The sequence below is a fragment of the Callorhinus ursinus genome, unplaced genomic scaffold (assembly GCF_003265705.2).
Source record: "Callorhinus ursinus isolate GAN/ISIS: 27379988/994484 unplaced genomic scaffold, GSC_fseal_2.0 scaffold1, whole genome shotgun sequence".
Classification (NCBI taxonomy): Eukaryota; Metazoa; Chordata; class Mammalia; order Carnivora; family Otariidae; genus Callorhinus; species Callorhinus ursinus.
The window spans coordinates 70,443,974-70,469,943 of NW_027397063.1; the positions used below are offsets into that span (position 1 = coordinate 70,443,974).

Consider the following 25,970-nt stretch of genomic DNA (forward strand, 5'->3'; position numbering starts at 1 on the left):
CCTGGTGTGCAAATCTGCATGCTCGTGTGGACAAAGGCTGCTCTCTGATAGACCTCGGTAAGAAGCAGAGCTTGAATTTCCTCTGGTGTGCTCGTAAAGGGAAAAGGTAGGGAATGGGAGGTATTCGTTTATTCATCTATTCAGCAAATATTTACTGAATGCCTACTATTTACTAGAGCTTAAGGTATAGCAGTAATTAAAACACACAGAAATCCCTGCCAGCAGAATGCTTATATTGCACTGGGGGACACATAATGAACACTAAACACAAACCACAGATAACGTCTACAGTGAGTAGTAAGGTGATAGGCAAAGAAATGCAATAGAGCAGGATAGAGAGGGACTGTGTGAGGAGGGGCTAAGGCCTGTGATCTAAATATGTTGGTCAGGGTAGTCCTCAATGACAGGGTGACAGTTGAGAAAAGACTTGAAAAAGCTGAGGAAGTTCGCTGCGTGGCTTTCTGGCAAAAACCCTTCCAACCAGAGGGAACAGCCAGTGCAAAGACCCTGAGGTGGGCAAGTGGCTGGAGTGTCTGAAGAGCAGCAAGGAGGCAGTGTGACTGGAGCAGGAGGCACAGGGACGAGAAGTGGAGACAGAGAGGTATAGGTCAGGAGCAAGGAAGGAGGGCCAGATCACCAGGGCGCTGGGAGGTAAGGCCCCTGCTCAGTGCTGACAGGCAATGAATGACAGACTTTACAAGCTCTTTCCATGCCCTGTTTCATGACCTCTCGACTCTTCAGAGGACAGCATTATATACTGTCCCCACCTTAGATGTTTGTGAACACGAAGGCCCAAAGACGGTGTGCTTCTAAATGATTAACAAGTGGCTCTGGGACCGGGGAGGAGACGAAATGCTCAGTAGCGCACCCCGCACCACCCACCACGCACCATTCAGATATGCTAGAAGATAATCACAGAGGCAACAGTGAAATGCTAAAAATAGGAGAGGATGAGTTTTTGTATAATTTGTCTTAAATACCATTTAATTAATTGCAACTTTATGAAACCCAATTTCGAATGATGGCTGTGTTCAACAACAGGGTCCCCAAATCTCTGAGAAGTTGACAGTTTGTGCTTAGAAACAGGTACGAGCCAGCTCCGGCATACTATGTCCTGCCTGGGGAGGTTCAGGTGACAAGTGACCCCTGACATATGAGGGGCAGAGGGGAAACCAGAACCCAGGTCACCTGGTCCTTGTTCCAGCGCTCTGTGAGGGTTTCCACGTGAAGATCTGAGGCTGTTCCTATAGGCTGGGGCCGGACAGGGTCCTTGGTGGTGGCAGAGGACCACGCCAGCTCACACATTCCCGGGAACTCAGCCTGGCAACACTGGCCTGTGGAAGGTCCTCTCACTGCCCCCAGCTCTTACTCAGTCACTGCTTTCACCCCCGTCCCGACTGTGACATACCTTGAGCCAGGCTGCCTCTGCTGCAGAAGAACACAACCCTGCTGTGTTTTCTTGTCCTTGGACTGTTTTCCAGCTCTGAGCAGTTTGAGGCCCAGCTTCCCAGTCCCTGAGGGGATTTGCATGTGAATGAGCTTGGCTCTGAAGTCCCAGAAGGCACGGGGTGGGGAGTCTTTCACAAGCCAGGGAGAGTGAATCTTTCCTGGCCCTCCTGCCCAGCTCCTGTTCCCAGACTCTCCCGCCTACGCCCTCCCAGACCCGCTCCCACTGGGACGGTGGGCACTGCCAGTTTCCCACCTGCGGGACGCCCGCTTCCCAGGCTCCAGGAGACCCCTCCCTGTCAGCCCTCTTTTTCTCCCCTGGCTCCTGCTGCCTGGAGACCATCCCCTCTTCTGTCCAGAACCCTCCTTGCAAAAGGGTAGTCATTCCGGGAGCGGTGGGAGTTTTGGACTCCAAGGACCTGCCCGCCATGGCTCAGGCCCCACACTGTTAATGGTGTCTAGCATTTGCATGGACACGATACCTTCTGAGGGGTTCACCCGAGCTCCGTTAGGAGCTTTTTACTCTGATCAACACGTAAGTAAGAACACTGTACTGGGACTATGGTACACCTGGTCCCTGAGCCTGGTTCTGCCACTGACTGTGTCATGTGACTTTGAGCCAATTACTCCATTTCTCTGAGTCTCACTTTGCCCATCTAAGACAGAAAAGAGACGAACTTGATAGCCTTTCATATCCTTTCTATCTCTGCCCTTCTATGGTTCTCTGATTCCAGTTACTGGACCAGGGCTGGAAGTCAGGCCATCAGGATTTTGTCTCAGGTCTGCCACTCCTAGGCTCTGTTCCCTTGGGGACTTATGTCACCTCTCTGGGCCCAGAATCACAATGTCTACCTCAAGGGCATTCACTGCAAGACTGCCAACGGAAGCAAATATAATAAAGAAGGTGAACATACCTGTCTGTTGGAAAGTTCCACACAGAGGAGGGAGATGACGACTACTAGTATTACTGTTATTATTATTAACCTTACGGCCAAATGACCTGGCCAAAATCGAAGCATCAACCTCCAGCCCCTCTCAAATGAGGTCATCTTGAGTCTTAGACCCACCAGCTGTGCTATTTTTACTTCCATGGCTTTCAAGAGCTTCTGGAATGCAATACACAACATGCATATGCACACACACATCTCCTTTTTCCCCTAGTCCCAGGCTCTTGTCTGGAATCCATAACTTGAATTTGCTTCTTCTGAAATCTGGGCAAGTGGGTAAAGTAGCAATATTGGGCTGTGGAGCCCTGGCCCAGTCCCTGGAGGTGATGGATTCAGTGAGAGGGTGAGCCCGGGAGCACAGAGCACTCCCTTGTGAGTCAGAAGTCCTGGGCGCAGGACTGTGAGTGAATCATGGGCCTAAATTCACACATCTAGAGCAATCCTTTGAAACACAGGGAAGTGGGGAAGATTCCTGGACTTACATTCTCTTGTGGGATAGAAGCTTTTAGAGATCCCTCCCATTCCTCTGTGAAATCAATATAATACCCTCTACTGGTCACCCACCTCCCAAGATTGCCAGGAGGCTCCTCAGAGGGCCAAAGGAACTGAAGACAGATGCCACCTGCCAAATGAAGTGGCCAGACTGTGAGGGCTCTCAAGGTTCCCCTCCTGCGCCATCAGCCTGGGCTCCGGGGTCCTCCCAGGAAAGGAAGTCTGTGCTGATGGCTTCAGTGCGATTGGGAATGAAGGAGTGGAACCCGGAAACCAGAGGGGCCCAGGGCCAGTTCCAGTCTGTCATTCTTCTTCACACTGAGAAATAACCCATGCCCACCTAGCAGGGAGTCCAGAAGCGGGTCATTTTGGATGATGGGATCTCAGCAGTCCTGTTCTTCTCACTGAGGTACTGAGTGCTGTCTAGATCCCAGGGGCCTTTCTAAGTGTTTCACATGTATTAGCTCATATGTGTTCACAATAGTCCCGTGATACATCCAGAGCGTATCCGTGTCCTGGGGCTACCGTCACAAAGTATCACGAACGAGGTGGCTTATAACAGCAAGGTATCCTCTCACGGTTCTGGAGGCTGAAGCCTCATATCAGAGTGTCAGCAGGGCTGTGCCCTGAAGGCTCTGAAGGCTCTAGGGAAGAATCCTTCCTTGCCCCTTCTAGCTTTCTGGTAGTGGTTTTCAATCCTTAGCATTCCCCGGTGTGTGGCAGCATGTCTTCAATCTCTGCCTCTGCCTTCACACTTGGCTCAGCGTGTGTCTCTGTGAACAAATGTCCCACTCATAAGGACACCAGTCACTGGATTAGGGTCCCCCCTAAGCCAGCATGATGTCATCTGACCTTGATTACCTCTGCAAGGACCTACCTATTTCCAGATAAGATCGAGTCAAATCCAAGGGTTAAGACTTGACTATATCCTTCAGGGAGGAAGGGCACAATTCAACCTACAACACAGAGAGTTTAAGTGATTTCCCCAGCATCTAACAATTGGTGAAGACTCATGTGTGACTCATATAAAGATGAGGTCCCTCGTGATCCAGTCTCAGTAAGGGGTTTTCAGTAAAGAAAACTTTAAAAATTCAGAGCAATTCACAATTCAACTCACTCTCTTGAGAAACCAAAACAGAGCAGAAACGTTCTTACCACAGTCTTAAATACCCAATCCCTCCCACCTCCCTCCCTCCCTCCCTCTCTCTCTCACACACACACACCCATACACAAACTCTCTCTCTCTCTTTCTCTTTCTCTCTTTCTCCCTCCTTCTTTCCCACAAAGTGTTCATGAACTCCACACTAAAGGACTCTTCTGTCTCCCCTCATCCATCCATTTACACCCCATCCACTGACTCCCCCTTGGACTTCACGATCGCAAAGACCATTTCTTGACAGGAGACTCTCCTTGCCACACACTGCCATATGTGAATTTTAGTTATTCTGAGTTTCTTGATTGTTTTCTCAGAATTTCATTTTTCACCGTATAATTTTGTGGAAGTAAAGCAAAGATCTCCATGTCTTTTTCAGCTCTGTTGGGACCCAGGGGCTAGAAGAAAATGTTAGGAAGTGACAGAGTGAGGAAGAGTCCCCATACCAGAGACTCAGGTGGTTATGAGAGACAAAGGGGTTGCAAACCGACCCTGAACTTCCAGGCTAGGTTAGTTGCCCCTCCTGTGTGTCCCTTGTTTGTTGACCTAAACTAACGAAGTTTATGCCATTGACAGAAGCTAGAGGGAAGTAGTTGTGTGTCCAGGTTTCTTTTTAAAAAACTTTTAAAATATAAAAAAGAGAAAAAGGAAAGATTACCTGTAGTTCAACTAGCCATTGTTAACAGTTTGCTCTGATTCCTTCTCCTTTTTATTTTCAAAGCATACCTTCACCATAGTTGTGATTTCACCATATATATGGCTTTTTTTTTCCTTTTTTGATTAATATAACCTACTAAGAAGGTTTCCAGATCATTGTAATTTTTCCATTAATGTGATAAGTAATGGCTGTCTAATACTTACTAAGTCAAGGCCAATTTAACTGTTCCCCCTAGATTTGGATATTTACGTTGTTTCTGGTTTTCTGTCATTATACATGACTGCTATACACATCTTTGTTCACAAAAAAATTTTCCACACTTAGAACATCTTCCCCTAAGTTGCTTTCCCAGATAGGGGGCCAAGAGAGAATTTTCTAAGTTGAGGATAATTCAGACGGCCTGATCTATGTTGGAAGTTAGTGAGTATCTCATCTTTGCAATTGATTGTGAAAAGGTGGCATGATTTTTTTATAAGGGTGTGGTAGAAAGATAAGAAGTTAGACTAAGTAAACTCTCAAGGCCTCAAAAACCCATGAGATTGAAATTCTCCAAGTGTCAGTTAAAAATGTCAGTCTTACCCTTTGTCGAAAATTGCTTCCTACACCCCATAGCGTATCTATTGCCACTCTAAAACTCAGTAGCAAAAACAACATCCATTTTATTTGCTCATATCCTGTGGTCAGAGGTTTGGGCTTGGCTCCGCAGGATGGTCCTTTGGCTGGATTTGCCTGAGGCCGTTCCAGGAGAGGCCTGACTAAAGCTGGAAGGTCCAGCTGGTGGTAGCTGTCAGCTGGTTGGTCTAGAGACCTCAGTTGGGACATTCATTTCTGCCCTATGTGACCTTCACTTCTCCAGTAGGCCTGGCAGGGCTTCCTCACATGGAGGCCCCAGGGCAATATTCCACTTGGGAAAGAGCTACAAGGCCCCCTGATGCCTAAAAGGGCTACCGGGCCCCTTGGAAATGGCACCCTATCTCCGCATATCTCACATGCCTTTTGTCAAAGCAAGTCACAAGGCTTGCACGCTGAAGACTCACTTCTTCCTGAAGTACCTTGCCGTATACAGCTAGAAACACATACTGACACTTTCAACATTGCCTAGAGATCTCCTTAGCAGAGCCACAAATTTACTGTGTACATTTTTCTTTTTTTTTTTACACTTAAAATTCTTTTTTTCTTTATATTTTTTATTCTTATGTTAATCACCACACATTACATCATTAGTTTTTGATGTAGTGTTCCATGATTCATTGTTTGTGCGTAACACCCAGTGCTCCACATAGAACGTGCCCTCTTTAATACCCATCACCGGGCTAACCCATCCCCCCACCCCCCTCCCCTGTAGAACTCTCAGTTTGTTTTTCAGAGGCCATCGTCTCTCGTGGTTCGTCTCCCCCTCCGATTCCACCCCCTCTTCATTCTTCCCCTCCTGCTATCTTCTTTTTTTTTCTTAACATATATTGCATTATTTATTTCAGAGGTACAGATCTGTGATTCAACAGTCTTGCACAATTCACAGCGTTCACCATAGACTGTGTACATTTTTCTACCTTCTACATTGCCATGGGCAAGTTGTGTCAAATGTTTCACACTGCATGACTCAGGTCGCCTTTGCAAGCTTCCTGTAGCAACTGGCTCACTGCTTTTCTAGCCTCGACATGCTGCCAATCCCAAAACCCAAGCCACGGGTCCTAATTGTTACTACAGCCCTGGACTTATGATTCTGGTAACTGTATCAGCCATAGTTCAGTGAGGAAAGCGGAGCCTCTGTGAGCAAGGTGAGGTAATGGCTATTTTGGGTATCAGAAATCACATGACGAGAGGAGGTGCTGGGGCAGTGAAGGGCGGGGCTGGGGCGTTAGAGGACCAGTCACTAATCAGCTCCTGAAGCCCTGGTATGGGTGGAGATGTTGGCATCTGCAGGGGAATGTGAGAATTCAAGACCATCTAAGGAGCCAAAGTGCGCCTGTGAAGGGGGGCCCCTGGGGAGAGGTCTGTGAGAAGCTGTTGGCTCTGAGCAGCAGCCACCTCTGTGGGAGCATCTGGCGGTAGGTCTAGGCCACCGCTGGTCATCAGAGCCAGTAGCTGGAAAGAAGTGCTGGAGGCAGAGTGGTGGAGAGTGAGGACAGTTGGAACCTATCAGGCCCATTTACATCTGTCGCACCTGTGTATCTGATCACAAAAGGGCACACCTATGTCTGTCCATCTCTGTATCTGATCACAGAACAACCTTCACAGAGCAAGGACGACTGTGTTCTAAACTCACACAGGTGTCTCCTCTGGCCAACTCTACCTCGGAACTATACAGGAAAGGAGATTCTAGGCAATGTAGTTCCCAGATTAACTAAATCGACAGCAGGACAATCCAGCACACTCCCTGAATATCTGACTACGTTAATTCTGAAAAGCTCTTCAAAGGCCCAGAGAAGATGTCAGAGAAGCTCCAAGATACAGCTTGGGAACACTGACAAGCAAAGCCTTGAGGTATCTGGGTCTGTAGGACAGCCTTTGTTTGTTTGCCTCGAGCCTTGAAGGAACAAGACGTTACTGGTTAGGGAATTGGGATGCTGCAGTTATGGGCCTGAAGCCACCACTCGGTAGATAATGACCTGGCCTGATTCATTGAAATTCTCTGGCCTTCAAGGTTTCCCTTTATAAAATGAGAACAGGGACACCCGGGTGGCTCAGTCAGTTAAGTGTCTGCCTTCAGCTCAGGTCATGATCCCAGAGGCCCAGGACTGAGCCCTGCCTTGGGAATCCCCGCTCAGCAGGGAGCCTGCTTTTCCCTCTGCCCCTCCCCCCAGCTTGTGCTCTCTCCCTCCCTCTCTCTCTCTCTCTCTTTCTCTCTCTCTCTCTCTCCCCCTGTCAAATAAAATCTTTTAAAAAAATCAAATAAAAAAGTAAAATAAAATGAGAGCAATCACTCCTGAGCTACCTTCTCCATGCATTGCTCCAAGGACGGGTGGATAGCTGTCAATGTATCTGTTCAACTCCAATGAGATGACTTTAGAGACACGTGGAAAGGAGCCACAGCTGTGCTCTCACAGAAATTGGGCCAGCGTGTCTGCTGCCCTGCCTTAGTTTTGCCAAGGTTTGTGCTGTTTACACTAAGGCAAAAATTCATAGAAAACAGACTCTGGCTTTTCCTCCTTAGATCTCTCTTCCCGGCTCCCTGACCTCAACAGAACCCTTCCTATGGCAGGTGGTAGTGGAAAGGAAGGGACAGTTGAGACCCTGAGTATCTCTGGGACTTCACTAGTCCCTCGTCCTGAAAGCTCTTCCTACCACCCCCTGCCCTCCACCTACTACTTCCATCTCCCTAAGTCCTATTTATCTTTCAGGCCTCAGCTCAAAGAACATTCTCTTCTTCCTAAATGTTTTATGATTTCCTTCAGCTTGATGTCATTTTTTTTTTTTTACCTTCTTTGATTCCCCTGGGGCTTCCTATCTTTCATTGCAGTAACTATGCCCTGACAATTCCCTACACATACCCATTTGAGCACTTATATTACTCTCCTAATAAATTTCACATTCCCCAAGGCAGGGGACTTACTCTTTAAGCTCATGCAACAAAAAAATAATTTTTGGCATCCTCCACACTGTAGTCCAGACAGAATTTGGTGTATAAATACTTTTTGAATTGAGTTGAAAGAATACAAATTGAGGACATGCATCCATGTGTTGGCGCCCTAAATAACAATAGCCTGAAAGGATACGGTTGCCATAATAAGAAATAGGAAAATGAAGAGTCTGTGATTCCCAGCCAGATGGTTCTCTGTTATGAATTTTGTGTCTTCATTTGATAAGGTACTTCCCTCCATCATGTTAATATGATGACCCCAGAAATGGGACAGCCCAAACAGAAGCCAGGGCTCAATCTTCCGCCTGCACTCAGAGGTAAATGATTTCTGTAGAATTTTATAATTCATAGCAGGGGCTACACATATTAACCAAGGTCAGTGACCCCTCTGTTTGGGTTATAGTAGGAGCTGTCACTGAGCCACATCCTCTCTGGGAGACAGTCCATGCACCCAAGATAAAGTTTGAAGAGGCCCTTGAGCCAGAAAAGTTGTTTGGCAAAGTGCCTATGTCTTTTGTCATGTACTCTCTGGGTGGGTGGGTTCCTTTCTTCAGGGTCAGAAGAGTTCCCAAAGCAAAGCTGACATCGGGAAATGGTCGTGGTTGTCTCTCTACTCCTGAGCAAGTCACTGGCCCTCTTTGGACCTCAGTTTCCTCTAGAAGGAAGGGGGTTGAAATAACTTTTAGGGGTCCCTCTTTCCCAGCTCTGATATTCCAAGACCCCATTCTGAGTTGCAGGCTGAATTCCTAGGCTTTCCGGGCCTTCTCTTCCCTGCTCCTAAACGTAGAGATGGCTCAGATTTTCCCATGGGCCTCAGCCAGAACATGCTTACCTGTTCACTGAAATAGTGTGGCTCTGCATGTGATGACTGTTTATCTGTCATCATAAAAATGTCCTTTGTCCTTGAAGTTACAAGAGAGTTATTATCACAGACCTTCATTAGGTCTCCGCCCGATCCAAGTTATCTCTGGTTGGTTTCACTTGAAAGTGTCCATATAACAGACAATAGCTACATGGGAACTGTCCACACTACAGAGACTTTGGGGATACCAAAATACAGAAAGGAAGCTGCTGAGTCTGAAAGTATTCATGCTCAAGGCATCATTATTCATTAAGTAACTGATTTGGTATTACCTGGTTATAGATCATGAAGAAGTTCAAGTTCATCAAGTTCTTCAACAGAAAGCAATCAGTGTGTTGAAACTGCTCACCATCTTTGAGTTGGCCTATTGAATGTGTGGGTATGATGACTTGTTAGAATACTAGTATGTCAGATTAGAAGAGAACGTATAGCTCAACTAGTTCAAACCCCTGTTCTACCAAGTGGATAACAGAGCTAGAGAGGAGGCAGCCATATAACAGTTTATGGTAGTCAGGAACAGGCTCAGGACCTCTAACTGCCAGGTCTGTCTACCTTATATTACTCCAAAGTAGAAGTCACCAAGTGCTCTCCCCTTCATGCCTTCCTTAAGCCTTCACTATAAATCTATTTAGTTTTATTTTTATTAAGTTCTAATAAGAGCAGCCTAACTAGTTTCTATTTTACGACATATTTCAGTTAACAAACTGATAAAAAAAAAAAGAAGACACAAAATAAAACACTACATAAGACAGGGGAGACATAAGAATTACAAAGGAATTATAGTCTGGGATGTTCCATGCAGGGCAAGTAACATGACACAATGCAATATCCCCAAGACGGTTGACTTTCATAATAATGTCCCGGGATCACCAAAAAGGGTTAGCATGTTTCACCTAAGAAAGCAGGGATTTGTATAAAGCACTTTAAAAAGCATTATACCAAATAATGATGATGATGATGATAGTAATAATAATAATAACAATAATAAATTATAGTCAGGTAAACTTCAGCTATCTGGAAAACTCAGATAACCAAAATCACAAACCAGCCGTGGTGGTAGAGGAAGTGACTGTGGACAGATAGGTACATTCTACAGTAATAAGGCTGGTGTGAGTTTGGTTCGCATCTGCAGAGAAGAGGAATAAACAGCAAAGCCATGATCTCATCTTCTGTTTACACTTCAATTCCCAAAGTTAGTGATTAATTGTTCTTGTGTTTTGTTGCCAGGGCAAATTGTTTTTCTTTAAAACTCCCACTTATCTTAAATAAATAAATCATTAGTTTCAAAACAGAAGTGTCAAATGTCAAGATACTTCTGACATACTAAGCTAATGAACAAAACAATGAATGCGTTAGAAGCTACTAGAGATAGGCAGAGCCTTTGAGAACTTTTCTTTAATGACTTTGAAAGGCAGCAAAATCATTCTTGCTAAGAGGATTTTCTCATGCATCTTGGCTAAAATGTCAAGCTAGAGGTTACAAACACAAACACAACCTTAAAAGAACCCAGTTAGTGTAAATGATGGAGTGGCAGGTAGGCCAAGTATCCACAGTCAAATAAATATACCAACCAGCTACCATATTGTGCTTCCCAAACCAAACTCACACAACATCGGCTTACGCAACCAGTTTAGGATTTCTACTTGGGTCCCTGAACTTACACAGGGCCTCTGGCTCTTCCAAAGTAAGGAATTCTTTTAGCAAATAGGTCACTTTTGCCTCTGAGTCTTAACACAAACACAACCATTTCAGGGAAGATTCCAGTCATTTCTGAATTATGAAGACCACCTATTAAATATAGTTCTAATTACACAATTTCCCTGTTCAAAAGTTCTCAGTGTCTCTCCTTTACTCACAGAATGAAAAGTCACATAGTGTTATTATGGTATTCAAGCTCAGTCATAATCTCATTTCAACCTATCCAGCAACGTACCTCTCCTCTAATCCCCACAGACTCCCTGACTTCTCATTGTTCTCAGAACAGCCCTCGCATTTTAGTTCTTGACAACAGACATTTGTTGGGTAACTGCTATGCACCAGTCCCCGCTCCACATACTGAAAACACATCTGCAAAGAAAACAAAGTCTCCGCTTTCCTGCAGTTTCCATTCTGATGGGATCATTCATCTCCTTCCGAGTGTGTGCATTCCCAGTACTTGTGTTCCTGTTGAAGCCCTTGTCATGCCGTATAATAGGCCTGTCTGTGTTTCCATCCGTCTGAACTCTGCCTCCCCATGCACAGCTCCTGTGCTTTGCTCACTGGCAGGCACCCACTGAATGCTCAATGAATGACCTGGAGTTCGTCTCTCTTCTTTGGAAATGTGATCAGTTTCTGTTGCATATGGAATCTATCCGTGAGATTATCTAACTCTTCCTGAATTCTAAAATTGAGTTATTTTCAACAAAACAAGCCATTTTGTTGTCAATAGGAATGACAGATGTCAAGCTACTTCTGATGGACCCTATAAAAGTGAATGAAGCAGTGACTGAACAGCCAACATAGACTTACCCCGTACTGTGTCTTTCCTCAAGTACCAGAATCCTGAATCCCCCTTTCTCTGGGTTTCCCAGGCTGCCTGGTGTGCTCATGGGCAGGCTCTTCCTCTTTCTCCTGGAGACCAGCGGGGAAGCTAATTTGGGAAGCTGCTCATCTTGTTTCCTCTCTCTTTGACCCCAAAGGTAGAAACGGAAGAGCAGGTGTTGGCAACCTTCTGCGGCCAGGAGACTACAGACACAGAGCAGACCCCCGGCCAGGAAGTCGTGTTCTCCCCTGGCTCCTTCATGTCCATCACTTTCCGGTCAGATTTCTCCAATGAGGAGCGATTCACGGGCTTTGATGCCCACTATATGGCCGTGGGTAAGTGGGAGAAGTGGGTGGCTCATCCCTACTAGGTCTCCCTTTCTCCCTAAAGACTGAAAGTACTGTATGCTCTCTTTTTTACAATAAACACCGATATACTCACCATAGAGAGTCTGCCATTAATATCTTATTGCACTTTCTCTATCACATATCTCCCATCTGTCTATCCTCTATATATCCATCAACCCATCCTTTTTGATGCATTTCAAAGTAAAATGCAGACAGTAGTACACTTTTTCCTAAATAATTCAGCACGCATATCATTTTGCTGAAGTTCAATATCTATCCACAATTTTCTTTCTTTGAATATAAAATTTACATTCAGTGAAATGTATAAACCTTAAGCACACTTGTTGAGTTTTGAGAAATTTATTTTTATGTGACCCAAACGGCTAATAAGATATTCAACTTTACCATTGACCCAGAAAAACTCCCTTACATTCCTTCCCAATCACACTCTGCTCCTATCTCCCTTAGAGACAACAACTGTTCCAATTTTTTTCCACCATAGCTCAGTGTTGCCTCTTCTTAAACTTCATATAAATGAACATACGCAAAATATATTTGAAGTGAAGATTCTTTTCCTTAGCATAAAGTTTTTGAGGTTCAGTCATGTTGCAATGCATTGGTAATTTGCCCCTTTCCTGGCAGAGTAATTTTCCATTGTATGAATACACTACAATCTGTTTACCCGTTTTTCCACTGATGGACACCTGCGCTCTATCCTTTTTTTTGGCTCTCATTAAAAAAATTTCTGTGAGCCTTTTTGTACTAGTCTTTTTGTGAACATGTTTTCACTTCTATTGGATAACTCTCCAGGAGCAGAATTGTTGGGTCATAGGGCAGGTGTATATTTAGTTGTATAAGAAATTGCCAGACCTTTACCAAAGTGTTTTTGCACCATTTTATATTCCTTCACCAATGTATGAGAGTTTGATGTTGTCAACTTTTAAATTTTTAAAATTTAAAATTCTGGTGGGGTATGTAGTGGTACCTCATTATGGTTTTGATTTATATTTTCCTGGTGACTAATGCATCTTTTCATGTGCTTGTTGGCCATTCCTGTATCTGTTGGGGGAAAGTGTACCATCAGATCTTTAAATTGGGTTGAGAGCATACTTTTTTAATGTTTACATTTCCACTGCCCAGGGAAGTGGGATGTAGAGAGAGGGGCAGCATGGACTAGATGGAAAGAGTGGGTTCTGGAGCCAGCCTACCTGGGTGTGAATGCTGACTCCACCACTTGCCATCTCTGTGACTTGGAGTAAGCTCTTTAAAGGCCCCAAGTCTCTGTTTCATCATCCGTGGAATGGGGATGGTAAGAGTCCTGCTTGCCATGACCACAACTGTTAGAGGGCAGGGGCACCACCAAGACTCAGCTTGCCTGGCCTTGAACCTGGCTTTCTGTGACCTGGGCTAAGTTGCCTTGCTGCTCTGAGTTCCAGTTTCCTCATTTGTAAATGGAAGGAATGGCTACTTTGGGGCTAACACAGGGAGTGGCCCATATGACATGCTCTGTAGATGTTGCCTGTTGTCTTCATCCTCACGCATGGACTGGTTGCCCTGCAGATGTGGATGAGTGCACCGAGCGGGAAGACGAGGAGCTGTCCTGTGACCACTACTGCCACAACTACATCGGCGGCTACTATTGCTCCTGCCGCTTTGGCTACCTCCTCCACACAGACAACAGGACCTGCCGAGGTGGGGCCTGCGGATCACACTCTATAGCACCATTTTGTGCCATGTTTCCCAATAAGATTAAGCGAGACTCAGAGGAGGGACGGATGTGGAGTAGGAACAATTAGAAATGAAGCCAGAGATCTCTGCCTCAGATACCACATGGACGAAGATGCGAAATGCCCACCAGCCGGGAAGTCCGGGTTCAGGTTCTCAAAGGACCACATTTGAGAAGCCCTAGCCTCTAGGCCATCTTTCTTCCTCAGCAGCAGGGATTTCTGCTCTCCTACTGTAGGTAACCAGCCTGGCCAAGTTATGGGAAAACCTAGGTTTCCCAGTCCCCTCTCTCTGAGCCATGAGCTTGATCTCACCCAGCAGTTCCTTTTCCTCTTCGCTCCCATGGTCTCCCAAGTTCCTCTGTGATCAAAAGAACCTCAGTCCAAAGGAAAGATGTAGGAGGAGAGAGGCAAAGAGAGACAGCAAGAAAATGCCCCATTCCTTCTATCTCTCTTCATTTTCATGTCTAGTCAACATGCCTACCCAGCTGTTGTGTCCAGGCAGGGCAGGGATGGAGAAATGGAGAAATGGAAGGCTTCAGCCACTTTCCATGAGAGCCTCCCTGGCTAGTGGGGTAATCACCACAGAAGCAAATGGTGAAATGTAGTCAATGCTGTAAAAGAAGTGTGGGCTCAGCACAATCTGACCTGAGTCTACACGGCGTAGCGAGCAGACATGTCCCAGAGATAGTGGCCCTTGGCAGAGATGGGAGAAGGAAAAGGAGGGTGCTCCAGGCAGAGAGGATAGCTTCTGCAAACATTCGGAGGCCTGATAGAACTTGGCATATTTGGGGCATTGACAGCAGATTAGTATGGATGACTACAGGGTAAGGATCTGCGTTTTAGGAGGGTCACTTGGAAGCCAACTAGGGTATCATTGGAGGAGAGCAGGGCTGGAAACAAGGCTTCCTTTCCTTCCTCCTTCAAAAAGTTCCCTTGCTTCTGAATAAAACCCTCATGTGACTCATCATTATAAAGCAGGCACGTACAGGAGTTTTCTTCAAGAGGGCTATATTTTCCATGGTTTTCATTCAGTAGTTGTTTACTGAGTATCTACTACATGTTAAGTACAGTGGGGGCTAAGAATGAGCAGAGCTTCTCAATCGTTGTTTTCCGTTTCTCCTCTGCCTCCAGGAGCCTTTTTAAACATTATTTTCCTAATTTCCCCTACCCGTGAAATTTTAATACCACAGATAATACTATATATGAGTTTATGTACTCTGTCCATCTGTGTATTATGCATAAAAAGAGTAACCCCTCCAAACAATTTTAGCCCCCATGGGGGCAATGTCAGCCCCCAGAGAGTGCTTGAGGTAGGAAATGAAAAGAGATGAGGATTCAAAAGCCCTCTCCTAACCATGCTCTGAAGCTCACAGCTATAGGACTTCACGTTAGCCCTGCCCCCTCTCTGAGCCAATTTTGACACTTGCAAATGAGCACAATAAACAGGGGCTTAGAAAGGATTGACATCCCAGATCTAGGATGGGTCAGCCCAAAGAGAAAGGTTTGGTGCCCAATAAAGGGTCTTTGCAGGGCTAAGCCACGGCCAGGATCCCAGGACACTGGGTCCTTGTTGCAGCTAAGTGGGGAACAAAGCAGAATCCCTGAACTCAGGGAACGTACAATCTAGTGGGGGCAACAAAATCCACCGGCAAATATATTGCATAATGTCAGGTAGTTGTCAGCAGCAAGAGGAGAAACAGCAAGTCCAGGGGCCAGAGAGTGAGGGTATGTGTGAGGGTCCTGTGTTGGATGAAGGATCAGGAAGACTTTGAACAGACAATGGAGTCCTGGGCTGAGGGGAAAACAAGACAAAGTAGGTCCAGATGTCTCCCCCTACCACTCCATCTCAAAACCTTTCCATCTCAGACCTCTCCTGCCCCCTCACCAATACCAGAGAATCTGATAAGAAGGCTTATCACACTTACAGCCTTTGAGTCTTGCTTGATTCTGAAAATTACTAGGTGTGTGACCTTGGATAAATTACTTCTCCCTGAACTTCAGTCTCCCCATCCGTAAAATGGGGATAGTGATGCCTTCCCTGATTGCCTCTCAGGACCAGTGGGAAAAATTGTACCGTAGCAGATAAGGGAGGGGTTGCTGTGGCCATGGTTGTGATGTGCCACTTTGCTCTGGTATGTTTCCCACAGTGGAGTGCAGTGACAACCTCTTTACCCAGAGGACTGGCGTGATCACCAGCCCGGACTTCCCCAACCCTTATCCTAAGAGCTCAGAATGCTTCTACACGATAGAGCTAGAGGAGGGTTTCATGGTCAGCCTGCAGTTCGAGGACATTTTCGACATTGAGGATCATCCCGAGGTGTCCTGCCCCTATGACTACATCAAGGTAAGCCTACAATGGATGCTGGGAAATCTTGGCTGAATTGGGAAAATTGATATTCTTGGCCCTCTACCTTCTCCCAGGATAGGGGACCAAGCTGCTATCTTCCCAAAATAGCATCTACTTACTTAAAATAGCATCACCAGCTTAATCAGATCCAGCCTAGGGATCTTCCCTGATTGACACTAGCTCCTTGGCCACCTGTAAAATCCCTTTTGCCATGTTAATTGACATCATCATGAAGTGATGGTCACAGGGAAGGTGAAGGTCACAGGGACCGTCTTAGAATTCTGCCTACCACACACAGTATCCCAGGAGCATTGCTGTGAGCCTTCTCCAGGCATTTAACCTAATGGGGCTTCACTTTTTCCCCTATCCACAATAAGGGTGATAAGATGGAGATATCACCCAGGATTGTAGAAGTCACCAGGTGAGGTTCAGGAGTCCTGGTCCTTGGAGATGGAAAGAAAAAGAGTTAGAGGACCTGGCCCTGGGAGTCAGGAAATCCAGATCAGTTAATAGTGTCTACTTCCTTCCCTCCATTCCCCACTGACTCCATCCCAGGCTAAACCCCATTATCTCCGCTGCAAAGCTTCCAGCTGGTTTTCTTGCTTCCACCCTTGCCCTACATAGTCTGCTCTCCATGGCACTGAGGCTGATCTTTATAAAAGCCAAATTAATTCAGGATTGCTCTTGGAAGTAAATGTTGATTGCTCAACACAATGTGGCCCTTTGCCTGTCTTTCCTACCTCATGCTATGGTACTCCCTCTGTTTCAGCCACTCTGGCTTCCTTTCTGTTGTTAATACTTGCTGAGCCCTTTCCCACCTTTGACCTTGACCTTTACATATGCTGTTTTCTCTGCCTGGAAAGCATTCTCCCCTCTTCCTTATGTCTCAGTTCCAATGTCACCTCCTCAAAGAAGCCATTCGTGACCACCTATTTAAAGTTTTATTAAAAAATAAATAAAGTGTAATCTATTATATAAATAATAAATTAGATAGGTTACTTAGATTTTATTACATAAATTATAAATATATAGCATATATTTATATTATATGTATATACCGTCCTGTTTACTTTTATAATTCTTGCCACAGCATGTAATTATTTTGCTTATTATTTATTGTCAGTCCCAGCCCCCCATCCTTGCCATTCTCGACTAGACTGCAGGGTCTTTGAGAGCGAGACCTTTTCTATCCTATGCACCTGGACAGGGCTCTGTCCCTTTCTGAGCCATAGAATGTTCATCTTTGAGCAGAGGGTTATTAGCCTGCCTCATCCACTTCCAAGGCTATTGTAATCTCTAAATGAGAGAGTGGCAATGGAACTGTTTGGTGAATGATAACGCCCACTAAAAACATGAGTGAATACTATGGGTTCACATGGAGACTTCCAGAAACCCAGGGTGCAGCATAGAGATGGCCCCAGCAGCTGCCACCACTGCTCAGATGTGACCCTTTCTCTCAACCTTGCCCCTCACAGATTAAAGCTGGTCCAAAAGTTTTGGGGCCCTTCTGTGGAGAGAGAGCACCAGAACCCATCAATACCCAGAGCCACAGCGTCCAGATCCTATTCCGCAGCGACAACTCAGGGGAGAACCGGGGCTGGAGGCTCTCATACAGGGCGACAGGTAACACGGCCTCTCTCTCTCCGTGGGTCATGCTTGGTCACTGTGCTCAGCCCTTGTGTGGCAGTGGCTGAGGGATGAGCAGGGCAGGCCTGGGGACTCCTCTGGGGATGTGGCAGGACCCCCCAGCTCTGCTACAGAGGAGTGTGGAACCAGGTACATTCTCTCTCCTGACTCAGTTTCCCATCCCTAAAAGGGGCACAAGGGCAGCAATAATGGTGGGTTTAGACTAGACATAGTTTTCAAACTTACTACACTTCCGAATCACATAAGAAGATTTAAAAAACAACAAACAAACGAACAAACCCACCTTATTTCCTGAATTCTACTCTCACTCACTCTGATTCATTGGGCCTGGAGAGAATCCTCCCAACCCAGCCCTCTCCAAGCCTGGGGCAAGAATTTGAGTGTGGGCCCGTAGCTCATAATGTTTCATCATGGCGGTTTGAGTCCTGTGGTCCCGGACTGGCAGCATTCACAGGCCTCATTCCCCAGTACCCCCAAGGCAGCCAGTCCTGCCCCAAACCCTGATAGAGTCATTTGCCCCAGGAGTCTGCAGTAAGCCTCGGAAGAAGAGGGTGCTGGGCGTGGCTAATGCAGCTTATAGATCCTGGTCTGATATCCTGGCCTTGCCTGCATTATCACATTGGCACCAAGTTCTAGGGAAAGGAATGAAGAGACTATTAACAGAGAGTTTGTCCAGGAAAAAAAATGTCAGGGATAGACTCAGCCCGGGAATCCTGTCCAACGTGGCCTTTGGAAGGGAGAGCTCAGAGGCATATGGTCACAGTCTCTCTAACACTTTTAAGAATCGTCTTGGGGAGAAAGAGTGATTACAGTCATCCTGAGGAGCCCAAGAAGACAAACTCTGCCCCATGAGAGCAAATTACAAGGATATAGATTTTAGTTGAATAGGAAAACACCGTTCCTGAGGAGTCCAGTAAGAAAGGTACAGGTTTGGGAGGTATTGAGCTCCCTGTCACTATAGGAATGCAAATAGGTGTTTGATGTCTACTATAGAAGATGTTGTAAAGGCAGTCTCAGACAAGGGTTGCACTCAATGACATTTAATATGCTGCTGAACCCTGAGTCGTGATGAAATCATTTGGCCAAACACCTCATTTTACAGAAGAGGAACTAGAGGTCCCAGTTGGAAAGTCTCCTGCTCGAGGTTCCAGACTAAGTCTTTAGGGCCTAGAAGGTGCAGGCCCCCAGCACCCAGGTCTGTGGGTTTCCCCTGCACCACACCTTGCACTGCGGGGGCTGGCTGCCTGCTGCAGACTTTTCCTTGTTTTCTTGCCCACCGTCCTGTCATTGCTCCCATCAGGGAACGAGTGCCCAGAGCCAGAGCCTCCTGTCCACGGGAAAATTGAGCCCCTGCAAACCACGTATTCCTTCAAAGACCAGGTGCTCATCAGCTGTGACACAGGCTACAAAGTGCTGAAGGTACAGGGTGCTGCTGGGGGAGGAAGAGCCACCAGGCCAGAGAAATGCTCCAGTGCCTCCCAAGGCAGATGGGCTTCCAGGACTGGTCATGGCCCCACCACAGTATTCGCTAACTACCCCATAAACTTCCAACGTGTTCCGGAAATTCCAGTCCTCTGAAAATCCAAAGCGTGCGTCCCAGATTTTCACATCTGGAAATGGCACAGAAGTCTTGGGCTGATTTGAATTTCAAAAACAAAGGACAAAGGACAAACAACCTTAACAGAGTTCATCAATCAGGCTTACTGGGGGAAACTGGGACAGGAAGTGGAGATTTTAGAGGTGGCAGATAGACATTGCTCACTCTCCTAGGAGTCACCCGGCTAACTTAAAAATAATACAAAATCACCTCCCAGGCCCCTCACTTGAGATGAATTAAAGCAGAATCTCTGGGGCGGGGGCGATGATTGGTTTTTCTGTTATGTTACCCAGGTGAGTCCAGTGTGAGCCAAACTAGAGGAAGCCTCTCAAGGAATGGGCCTCCACGTGGGGTCCCCACCACAGCATCACATCACTTATTAGAAATGCAAACCATGCTCTCCAAGCCGGACCCACTGAATCAGAAACTCTGGGGGTGGGGCCCAGGAGTCTGCAAAAGGTCCTGATGCCTACTCATATTTGAGAGGCACTACTCTAGAAGGGGAGTCAGGGGTACCGGGTTCCCCTCCCAGACGGTTGTCCAAGCCCTTTCTTCCACACAGTCCTTGCCCCTCTCCAGAGTAGGAATGGGGACTATGAATCTCTTTTTTTCTTATCAAGCTTGACCTTGGAGGCCCATGGTTGGAAAATCTCAGTCAAGGACAACCGGTTTGGAATTTGAGCTGGTTATACTGGGAGACAACCACCGAGCCCACCCCTTCTCCTTCTTGCCATAACTTCTTCACGTTTCTTCCTAGGATAATGTGGAGATGGATACATTCCAGATCGAGTGTCTGAAGGATGGGACGTGGAGTAACAGGATTCCCACCTGTAAAAGTAAGAAAGCAAAATTGGTCTATGATAAGGATAAGGAGCTCCCTAGCACTCGTGGGTTCCAACCAGAGACCACACAAGGGTGAAAACCTGACAGGTGCGCTCAAAGAGGGGTGCGGGCAGGAATTCAGTAAACACATGAGGGCTGGACCAAAAGGCTCTTAATGTTTCTTTGAGCAAGAAGACATCAAGGTTCCAAAAGAAACTTTTTGTTGGTCCCAGTTTACTTCCTACATGCTAATTTCACCTCTGTCCACGGACAGGTTGCCAGACTTGCTAAAGGAATGAGTAGCTTGTCCCCAGGTTTGAAACCAGCTCTGGCAATTGCTAATTCAGGAAACTATTTCAGCACCAGTGCCCAGAGCTCAGTGACCTTGCCAGTCTCCATGTGGCCATCAGCCATAACCCACTAAGGTTTCTGGAACAGCTCAGGATTCAAGGCCCTCCCACTGTGAGGTCAGTGCAGTGGGTCTGTGTAAAGCAGGGGACACAGCTCCGCAGGGGCTCTTGAGACCCAGAGTTCTTGCCTTGGCTCTGCTCCCGACCCACCCTGCGACCATGGACAAGATCCTTCACCTCAAATGTAAAATAAAAACTTGAACTAGCTTCAATACTCTAGAATATATAGAGGTGTCTCTCAAATAATGTAGTCCATATAAATCCCTTAGTGAGCATTGTAAAAATATAGATTACCAGCCACCACCCTGTTCCCTTCTCCAGGTAGTTCTGGTTCCAGACTTGTAACGACCAGTTTTAGGAAATTCATTATGGCAGCAGTGAGGAAGGGAGGTGTGGTGATGGGAAGGGAAGGAAGAGAAGAGGAAAGGGGAGGACTGGCTTTAGGATGGAGAGGTGAGAACTCAAGAGTTAGGGTTGGTCCCGCCCAGCCCCGTTTCATGACTACATATGAACTGTGGAGTGGTGTCCTTGTCCCTTCTTCTAAAAGCCTCAAATTCCATAAGCAGACAGATTGACTCCCACAGTCACAGGGGGGACACTGTCAGCGTGAACTCTTTTGAGGCAAATCCCAGGCAGAATTTTGGAGAAAATTCTTGCTTTTTAATTTTTCTTTTTTAACATGATGATGTGGCTGCAGTCAGAGCACCGTGTGGGAAAGGGGGGCATCTTATGGCTTCAACAAACATTTCCTGGATGCCTATAGGGAATTCAGATAGAAAAGACAAGGTCCAGACACTGAGGACCTCAAATGCTAGGAGACACATCCACCACCTCATCCAACGTGTGGCTCATGTGTAGTGCTGCGACTGAGTTCTGCGGGAAGCACTGTGCGGGGCAAAGCAAGGGGGCATTCTGCAGGAGGAAGGGAGGACAGGGTATTTTTAAAGTCAGGAAGTTCTGGATCAAATCCAGACTCAACCAGCTGAATGTTCCCAAGCAATGTACTCGGACTTTTGGCCTCAGTTTCCCGCATTCTTCATTCTTCGAAGGAACAATTGAGTTACCGTACATATCATACCTGTGGACCAACCAGGAATAAGTGAAAGCCCAATAAAAGCTTCTTTCTCCACCCACCCCCCCACACCAAACCTCCTCATTAGGCAGAGGGCTGGTTTCTCTCGTTCATGCTTTTGGAAGGTAGAAAACTCTAATAATAATTTTTCCCCTAATAAAGCATGCACACTTTTTTTTATTGTAACAGAAGAGCTGATAAGAGTAACACACTACTGTATTTGATGGTACCATTTTATGCAACTTATGTTAGTATACAAAAGAATGCCTGTCATTTTGTACTAAAGGAAAGAGGAATTTTTTTTTTTTTCTCCTGGATATGACCTAGTTCTTCCAGGATAGCCCCAATTACGATTATTAGAATCCCCATTCAGACATTCCTGGTGGCTCTGCTCATTCACTGAGCAGGTTCTTACTAAGCATCTCTCTGCCCCAGGCATGGGCTGGGTCCTAAGGGAGGTGCAAAGATGAGCAAGACTGAGAAATTTCAAGTCCCTGGGGATTGTGGGAAAGAGGTGGGGCACAGACAGGAAGTGTGCATGTGTGTTGAAGTAACTTGCACTGGAATAGGAAGTGGAAATTGTGGGTTGTTGTCCCGACCCTGCCTCCACCTTGCCACGGTGACCCAAGACAAGTCCTGCTCCACCCTGAATGCCGCGTGTCAAATGAAGGTTTGGACCAGATGAATACAAAGCTTGCTCCAGGGGCAGAATGCTGTAATCCTCATGAGCCAGGATTTATGACTGTGCAAATTCTCAGAATGGTACAAATTCCACAATCCCAAACTGCCACCCACACCGGCTGTACCTCAACTGCATTCTTAGTCTAGTGGAGCGATTTCTGTATTTCCTGCATGAACTGTTTCTGCTTTGCTTGCTAATTTTTCTCTTTCTCTTCTTTTTCTCTCTCTCTCTTCTTCTCTCTGCTTCCTTTCCCTGCACCTCCTGACCCTTCTTTGATCTTCACCCTGGTGGCAGAAACCGAAATGGATGAGGAGAACGAACTCGGGTCAGAGCAAGAGACAGAGTGAATGACGGGACCCCACAGAGTGCAGACATCCAGGAATGGACCACTCACAAGACCCTGGGGCCCCAGACTACTGCACCCCTCCCCACCCCGCCAACACTCCATTTCCAATTTCTGTGCGGATTAGTGTGGATGCTGAACCAGGCAACACAGTCAAGCAGTTGAAACTGCTGTGTAAAGGACAATTCTCCACTGGAGGGCTCACTCATCATTCAATCAGTACGCTGGAAAATAATGAGAGGACGAGGGGGATTTTTTTTTTTTTTTTTTTTAGCACTTCCAAGTGGACAGTACTCTTCTCAAAGGACAGATGACTTTGGTCCTAGAGACCCACGATTTCATATACAACCACATGCCCCTAGGCTGACCAGGTCAAGTGGGCCCTGGTTCCTAATCCACTCCACACTTGAAGCTGAAATGAGCCAGAAGGCCTGTGACTTGATGACTTTAATATTTTTATCTGTTGCTACTTTCTAACAACCAGGAGTAGGTGAAACTAACAATAACTCATAGAGCGTAGGTTTTGTAGGAAACCTAGACATAGCCTCATCCATGAAAGTTTCTATTCCACCTGCACCTAACCCGGAGCTGAAAGTGCATTATCAGAGGTTCTTTCCTCTGGGCCGGGGCTTACAAATCTTGCATTTCTGAAAACTCACTGATTAAAGGTTTCAAAAAGAGGTCTCACCCTCAAAAGCAGCAGTCCTCAGCTTTGGTGCCGTGGGACATCACTGGGTCCCACGATAAAGGGCTCTGTAGTGGCGGTGGGAACCTCTGCTTCAGCCTGAACAAAACCGGAATAGACGTATCAGAGAAGCCACGCATTACGCTGTGACTACCCAGTCTGTGTGGTGATTACATGGGCTCTTGATGCAGTCAGAACCCTGCGAGGGTGGACAATGGCAGGTGCATAGATTGTGGTGCTAGCCAAGGGCAGGGGTGCCCCTGAGAGCAGAGAGGAGGTGGTCAGTAAAGATGAGCATCAGTTCAATCAATATGGTTATGTCCCCAAAGTGTAACAGATATTGTACTCAGTGAGACAGAGGGAATCCCAATTTAGGCAGAAGATTTGATATGGGCCCCAATAATGGCAATACGGGGCAACATAAGATAAATGCGTCAGAGAGATGAGTGTGAATAGAGGCCTCTGTAAGGACAAAGGAGGAGGCAGCCCTATCCAATTAGAAGACTGCAAAAAGACTCTCAAGAAGAAGCAGTGTTTGATCAAGGCCTCGAGGTGGCCAGAGCATGGACCCCAGGGGTTCTGGTGTGGGGAAAGCAGGTGAGGGAGCGGCACAGTGTAGGGCTGTGTGATGCTGGAGCTCAGGTGCACCGAGGACTGGGACGAAGAGGTGCTGGGGTAGGGGGCCGTCCCTGAGGCCGGAGGGCCGAGGGGAGCTCATGGGGCGTCGTTCTCCAGGAAGCCCCAGATTGTGGCAGAGCACACTCAGGACGGCGGGTCAAGAAAGATGTGTCTGAAGGAAAATAAATGTCAGCCAGAGATGACAGCAGAGACAGAGTGTGGGGTGGTATATCCCATCCCAGGGAATGAGGAGAAAGGGAGGCCAAGGGAATAGAAACATGGAGGACATTTTGATTCCAAGGTGTGGAAGTGGCCAGAGGGAACGTTAGGGAAAGGGTGAGACCCTTCCTAAAGCAAAGAAGCAAGACCAGCTGAGGAAGCGGCCTCTGGGTGTAGCATCTTTGATTGTGCCAGGGCTCAAGGCCCCTTGGAAAGGGAAGTCATCCCCAGGTCCCAGAGAGACATGGCCGTTCACCTGCCACAGTAGACTTGGGAGTAGAAGCATACCACCCCCCACTCACCATAGCCAAGCTGAAGCGACCCTCTATTTTATACTACTTCTCACCTCTATCTGGCTGTAGGGCCAGCAAAGTTACTTCTCTGGAGTGATAGGAAAGCAGGCCCTCAACTCAGGAAATGACTCCCCACCCTTGCTGGCCAAGTAACAGGCTCTCAATAGCCTGACCAGCTAGCCGTGTCCAAGGCCAACACTGCAATTCCTCCCCCTGGAACTAGGTATTAGGTTCGGAGAATACTCTAGGCAAAATGAACTCCTAGGCCAACGTTAGGAGAGACGAGAGTAATACCAAGATCCAGGCACCAGTCAATGGCATTTCCTAAAAAAGGAAGAAAAATCTGCTTTGAGACTCAGCAAGAAAATACATTTAAAACTGTGTTATGGCTTTAAATAATAGCTATTATCGCCTCTCGTGGTCCTAGTGCTGACTCTCACTCACACAGTGTGGAAGAGTGTCTCCATTTCTGGGTGATCAAAACGAACGGGAATGATTTGTCCAAGGGGATTAGAGGTCAAGACCAAAGATTAACCAGCTCTCTCGGCTTTTGCCTTCCTTGTGGGTAGGAGGCACCTGTTTTGCTCTCTTAGCCTTCACCCCTCCTCCACAATGCAGGGCCTTGGAGTCACCTCTGTTTTAGATTAGGTAACTCTTTATTCAATCAAAATGATGAATTTAGAGTTCTAAATTTAAAAACTACAATTTCTGGGTAACATCTCAAGGGCAAATTGCCCTCTTTCTGTGTCCCAAGGAGCGGGGAAACTGGAAATTCTTCTTTTTGGAATGCTGTCCTCTGAAATAACCAGGAGATTAATAGCTAATTAATAGCTAATTACCCAGTTAATATTGATTTTAAGCCATTTTAAGTAGAAAAGAGCTCCTTAAGAACTGTTCAGTTGGGTTTCTTAAAAGAACACTGGGTTTAAAGTCAGGTCTAGTTTTCTGATTGTAACTCGCTGTGTGATCTTAGGCCAGCCAAGTCTCCTCTCTGAGCTCATCTGTAAAGTTAAAATGATATTCTGGATTGTCTGCCTTGGGGTTCCTTATCAACTACAAAGTTCCATGATTCTTCTGTGATTCTCCAATTCTGGCATAGCCTGTTAGACCTAAGATGAAGATGTCCTTAGAAGTGAACACCACTCCCTAAAGGAAGCTCCCGAAGAGGCCCTGACAAACTGGGGCCTCAGCCTGTGACTTGGCTTCTGACGGACTCATGCTGGACTCTGTGCTGACAATGCCCCTAAGACCACCTCTGAGGAGCAGGCATCCTACAGCGAGGGCCAACATCCAGCCCCCAGCAATTGGAGAACATAAGCAGGTGAACAATGAGAACTTAGTCTACCCCGGATCTCACCTCCTGCCTTCGGTGACCAAGCAAGATGCCTATGGAGAGCCAGCAGGGTGGGGTCCTGTACTCATGCAGGAGCTGCTTTCTTTCTGTTTGATTTCGGTTTTTGTATGCCAAGCACCCATGTGAGCACATTAACTGCTCTTACTCA

General features: G+C 46.6%; 1 protein-coding gene across 4 annotated transcripts in view; it reads left to right on the plus strand.

The window, feature by feature from the left end:
* Positions 1–25,970, plus strand: part of MASP1 (MBL associated serine protease 1) — a 51,071-nt gene that overhangs the window by 17,118 nt on the left and 7,983 nt on the right. For 2 of the 4 annotated variants that reach the window (XM_073895853.1, XM_073895849.1), the window contains 6 exons: positions 11,817–11,994; positions 13,567–13,698; positions 15,881–16,077; positions 17,556–17,703; positions 19,028–19,146; positions 20,082–20,160. In XM_073895853.1, the coding sequence (XP_073751954.1) occupies positions 11,817–11,994; positions 13,567–13,698; positions 15,881–16,077; positions 17,556–17,703; positions 19,028–19,146; positions 20,082–20,160 (853 nt within the window). Of the gene's footprint in view, positions 1–11,816; positions 11,995–13,566; positions 13,699–15,880; positions 16,078–17,555; positions 17,704–19,027; positions 19,147–20,081; positions 20,161–22,604; positions 25,787–25,970 lie in introns of those variants that run through there. The other 2 variants (XM_073895859.1, XM_073895856.1) reach the window with 2 other exon arrangements.